At 41.0% G+C, this 6000-nt stretch overlaps 1 protein-coding gene across 2 annotated transcripts in view; it reads right to left on the reverse strand.

Annotated features, from left to right (window-relative positions):
* Positions 1-1875: 1875 nt before the first annotated feature.
* LOC143289495 (putative RNA-binding protein 18) overlaps positions 1876-6000 on the reverse strand; it is a 15641-nt gene continuing 11516 nt past the window's right edge. For both annotated transcript variants that reach the window (XM_076598481.1, XM_076598480.1), the window contains exons 4-6: positions 5286-5375; positions 4429-4511; positions 1876-2735 (exon numbers count right to left, since the gene is read on the reverse strand). In XM_076598481.1, the coding sequence (XP_076454596.1) occupies positions 2504-2735; positions 4429-4511; positions 5286-5375 (405 nt within the window). In that variant the 3' untranslated portion in view covers positions 1876-2503. The remainder of the gene's footprint in view (positions 2736-4428; positions 4512-5285; positions 5376-6000) is intronic.

Consider the following 6000-nt stretch of genomic DNA (forward strand, 5'->3'; position numbering starts at 1 on the left):
CCAGGTGCTGTACTGGAGCAAATTGCTCCTTTGTCAGCCGCATGCATTCCTTAAAGGCATCTCCATCAAAAGCACGCTCCTCAAATCACGTTGTTGCTAGCATCCTGCTGCTGCCTGAGCTTCAAAATGTTGTTCTCCCCGAATATGCTGCTTCCTCTTAGCTTCACATTTCTTCTGTTGCAATTGGACTGCATAAAAAAAAAGTAACTCATTTTCCACACAAACTGTTTGCTTTGATTGTACTGGTGCCATGGTTTCCATCAAACCTGGCAGGTAAATTTCAAGTATGGGATGGACAGCACATTTTTTCTTTTCACGTGTACTGTAGATTTTACATGAATTCTTAGAAAAATAGTGCAGAACTTTTTTTCTGTCTTTGGAATTCCACCTTTATTCTATCTCCCCTCCCATTGCATCCCTATCTCCATACTCTCATGTAGCCCACCTTCCAAAATAAAAGGCAAACATGGAATTTTCATGCATTTTATTTTATACATTGAAACCAAGGAAGAAAAACAAAACATCAAGTGAATGAAAGAATACTTAAACTCCCTCAGACTTTTCAACACTTCTGACCAAAAATAAATTGAATATGAGAAATGAAAGCACCAACAAAGACAACAAAAAATCACCACCTCACAATGACAATCTGACAATCAATTCTTCTTCTTTGTTTGTGGGCTGCAACTCCCACGCTGACTCATACAGTGCACAAGTGGGCTTTTTATGTGTATGACCATTTTTACCCCTGCCATGTAGGCAGTAATCCGTTTTCGGGGGAGGGTATGCCAGGTATGTTATTGTTTCCATCATCCAGTGAATGTTGACTTGGATTACAGGATCTTTACGGCATCTTTAAATTAAGTATTTGATCTTCAGTATGCATACACAAATGAAGGGGGTTCAGGCACGAGCAGGTCTGCATGTCTTGGAGATTGGAAAAATGTCCATCCTTTACCCACTTGGCACCCTGACCAGGATTCGAACCCAGGACCCTCACATTGAAAGTCCAACACTTTAACCACTCGGATGTTGCACCCATCACAACAATTAAACTCACACTCAATCCTGCAAACTCAACTTGCAATAACTGAACACATATGTTGTGGGCATGTTTCTAACTTTTCTTCCCCCCCCCCCCCCCACCAACCCCCCCACTCCCATCCCCCCCCCCCCCACTCCACCACACCATCCCCAAAAGCCCCACCCAACCCATTTCCAATCTCCTCTCAAAAATCACCAAGGAAATCTCTACAACATTATGACAATAAAGGGAAATGTGTCATAATAATAACAGTAAGCGAAAAGAATGGAAAGAAACTGATGGCAAAAATGAATTCCCAAGGTAATAACAATAGAGGAGATAAGTAAAAATAGTAGCAATAGGTGGAAGAATGCAAAGACATTGAAAGAAAAAAACTTACTATCAATTAGAGAAAAATGTCACCCACTTAAGGAAAATCATTTGTCTCAAAATGTGTTGGAAAAAAACAAAGATTTAAAAATTTGTCTTGTTTAGAATGTACCTGCTTCCCAAAGGCAATTGAATGAAAAGATCAAAAGCGTAACAATATGCTATAAAGTACCCCCCCCCCCCCCCCCCCCCCCCAAAAAAAAGAGAAAAAAGTAAAAATAGAATTCAAGTTCAAATGTGACATGCTTACCCCATCCCTAAGGTTAAATAAAAATTACAGAAAATTTGTTTATAGATAGGGTTTTTTTGAAAAAAGACAAAAGAAGAAAAAAGACAAACATTACTTTGAAGACAAAACATTTTTATCACAATCAATAACTTCATATTGATGAATGCATTTGGATCAAATATTGCAGAATACATTCTTTGACAAAAAAAGAAGAAAAAACAACGACAAAACAATGACAAAAACAAACGGACATAAAAAAAACAACAAAAAACATTAAGGACAATATCAACATACTAACTTCAACTCAGCATTTGGACCGAGAGTTCATTCTGAAACATGTATTTCATGGAAGGCTTTCATGTAGGATTCATATGAGATTACTAAGTGACTACATACCACACACACACGCACAAACACACGCGCGCACACCCTCCAGAGGTTTATCTAAAAATGTTCACATGGATCCACTGTCAATCTGGCATTCACAACCGGAGCAAATCCTTGGCAACCCAGAAAGTCAGAGAGAAATTACAAACCAACAGGAACGCTTTCTTTGGTTTGCAGTCCATCTCTCCTTTCATATTATTCTTTAAACCAAAGGGCTGCAATGTTCACCTAAGCTGCTCCACTACCTAGAGTACACTTAAGACTGATGTCAATGATCATCACACACACACACACACACACAGAACTGAGCAAATCCACATGATGCCAAACGTCGACAAGTCGCTGTCGCCTCCACCGCCACCACCATGTTCCACCCTTACATCGGATCCTGCTGCCTTCACTCCCCGATCTGAACCCCCCCTCCCTTCCACTCCCAACTGTGTCCCTGAACACACTCTGTGCAATGCCGCCCATCACCTGCGACGTCCCCTGTGATGGTTGGGAACGTAGGGTCTTCGGCGATGGAAGGAGCCACGACCCGAGCCACGACCCGAGCCACTGGCTTTGGTCTTCTGAGCGGCATGGACACTGCTGAGGCGGTTGCTGCCAGGCGGGGCGGAAGGCAGCTCAGACACTCCAAAGTCCTTCTGCGTCTCCTGCATGGCCACCAGCTTGGCTTCAATGGCGCGGATCTTGCTCTCCGTGCTGCCGTGACAGGCCAACATCAACAGCAGAGTTAAATCACATCGCATGACTTTACTTCTATAGTCCAACCCACATTGCAAAAGTGGTGGAAAGGGGGAATGGGGGGAAGGGGAGTGGGGGGAGAGGGAGTTTTAAGAAATGAATACCCAATGGTTTTTAACTCTTAAGTTTTCAATCTTAATTAACCCCTAGGCTGCCTGCATGACGAGATAACTCGTCATGGCAAGCATGTATGCTTCGCTGCCTGCATGACGAGATAACTCGTCATCGAAATATTCTGACTTTTCCCTGGTTTGCATTCACTTCCTTGGCAAAAATAGTGGTAGCTTTAGCCTGGGGAATCTCTCTAGATTCTATTTATAGCTAGAAACCCCATCTACGTCATGAAGCAATCCTTCATTTGAACGTTTTGGTTGGGTCACTGTCCAAGTGTTTGCCTGACTTCTCTCCTCGCTCGCTCAACAAAATGTCGGACTGACGCCATGATCAAGATATGTGATCGTGACGAACTAAATCAACCATGATTTCTTTCTTTAGCTGATGCTCAGAAAGAATTGAAGCGTAAATTCAAAGGAGAAGATAGAGATGAACATTTATAGGACGATCTGATAGAAAATAAATGAATAATGAAGAGAGTGGCCAAGATGCGACTGTCAGTGAGTGATGCCGGCTTTACACATGTTAGCAGACGACAGATGACCGAATTAGCAGCAGAGCGATATTCTTGGCACGCAGCCAACGCGGTCTGATGAGAACTGAATCAAGTGACCGTGTGAGAGGGGTGAGGAGGATGGGGGGGGGGGGGGGTGGAGACTGAGGGGGCGTGGCCTCACATCCATCTTATCACTTGGAGAAGTCAAAACGTATTGTGTATCTATCTCTTAAATATATATATATATATTGTGGTTGTTCTAGTATGATTTTGTGTTTGCAGATATCCATTTGTCCAGAAAATATGATGTTTTTGTGCAAATTACCTGACTAATGTTTGTAATGAACAAGTTGAAAATGTGACAAAAAACAAAACACTGATTTCAAAACAACAGCATGTCACTAAAAATATATAAAATGGGAAAACAGCATGTGTTTTGTATTCTTTATTCATTTACCTTTCAGAAAATATATACTTTTATGGGTCTTTCTCCAATAACAAAGAGCATAGAATTTTTGGAAAATTTATACCCGTTTTTTGTGAAAAAAACCCTGGCAAATAGATTTCACTTAAATCTTATTTTCCTGGCAGCGAAAGGGTTAAAAGGACAATAAAAGTTGTGCTAAAAAAATTCACTCACACTTCATTCAGTTCATGTAAAATTTGAATTCAGGTTTAAAATACTTACCTCTTCCAGGAAAATTGGATCCGGAGCCCACAACATAAACATATGGACCTTCACCTCATTTAACTCTCTCTCCAGGAAAGGTCCAATATCACTTTTAGGAACAGGGTAGTGCACGCAATCAGGACTACAATAGCAACATTTTTTTTTAAATAAAGAAAAAAAGGTGGAGGGGTGGAGTAAAACATAGTAACTAAATTATATATGGCTTTTTTGGAGAATGATCCTTGCTTTCCTTCATCAAAGCAATGTGGAAACAGGCCTGCTCATTCCTCTATAACCTCCCATCAGGGCTTCAGAGTTAAAGGTTCACTGCACAATTGATTATTTGATGTAAAACTTGTGATATGACATACCTCTCGCTGCTTTCAGGCACACTCTCTGGTTTGGTCTCTGGTCCTTTGGTGGTCAGACTGCTGGAGCATGATGGGATTGGGTCCTGCAAACACACACAGTGATACATTATCACACACATATACGCACACAGAGTCATGCACACACTTGTGCACAGGCACAGACACATGCATGTACACACATCAAATCCACTCATATCACCTGTAGTGATTAAAGACAACTACATCCCATCCACACCTACATACAATCAAGACCATTGTATGCGTATACATGTAGATGCATGAATACACACGCGCACTGTGCACCCACATCACTTCACAATCATAAAATGTGAGAAAAAAAACACACCAAAATAATCAATGGCAGATCTGACTTGATTAACTGTATTTTCTGTTGGACTGAACACTGCTATCTGCTAATATAACTGTGAACTCTGGATAAAAAAAAAAAAAAATGCTGGACAACAACAAGCTACTCTACGCTCAAGATTGTCAAATGCAATCTATAAACGCAAATGAATCCACATTTACCAAATACACCCAAGAAACCAGGTAACACATACACTGCACAAAAGTCCAGCAAATGTAGCAAGTTCACAGCAAATGTACCCAAGTCCAACAAATGTGCCCGAGGCCCAAGGCCAGCAAAAATACTCACTGTACCCAAGGCTAACAAATGTATCAAAAGCCAGCAACTACATGTAATGTGCCCAGGGCTAGCAAATGTACACTGAAACTAGAAAACATACCCCAAGATGAGAATATAAAACATTCATAAACAGCAGGTGCATGGCTGGACAGACAAAACAACTGCAGAGAACAAAGTGCCGACTGTGGTTCCCTCCCCTTGCAGCACTCACGTTGTGGTATTTGTCTCGAGCCCAGTGGACAGCCAGGCGACGTGACAGCGCCAACTTGCCGTTGAGACTCCGCACTGCTTTTTCTGCTTCCTGTCAGGTGCACAATGTCATTTTTAGTTAACATTTATTTCTTGTTGTTCTTTTATCATATTTTTCCCCACTGATATAACCATAATAATGTCTCTAGTTACACAAAATCATGATCACTCATTTCTGTAAAGTCAAAGGATTCAGAGAAGTTAAATTCTAGCCCATCTTACCACACAGGCCATATATTCATCAGAGCTGGCCAAAGACAAACAAGAGAGAGAGACATCAATTGAAACTTCAAATACTGTGGAAACTATGAATTATTTTTGTACATTAGACAGATATCCATAAGTGACAACTTTCATAAGAGTACATTAATGATACTCAGTATTGTACATTAAACGCTGCACAGCTACAAACAAAATAGCATTCAAGTCACACAGCTGCAAGCAAAGTAAGTCCTCTTCTTGTTCTTTGCACTGTCCCTCACACAGACACACATGCACTGTCACAGATGCATGCACACATACACACACAAACATACCCACATATAAATATGCATGTTATTGTTAACACACATGCCAACACAGTATACACATCCTCATATGCATACATTAACTGCACGCAGGCACGCATACACACACACACACTCAACAACAAAAGAGAATATATAGACAAAGAACGT

This window comes from Babylonia areolata, chromosome 14 (assembly GCF_041734735.1).
Source record: "Babylonia areolata isolate BAREFJ2019XMU chromosome 14, ASM4173473v1, whole genome shotgun sequence".
Lineage (NCBI taxonomy): Eukaryota > Metazoa > Mollusca > Gastropoda > Neogastropoda > Buccinidae > Babylonia > Babylonia areolata.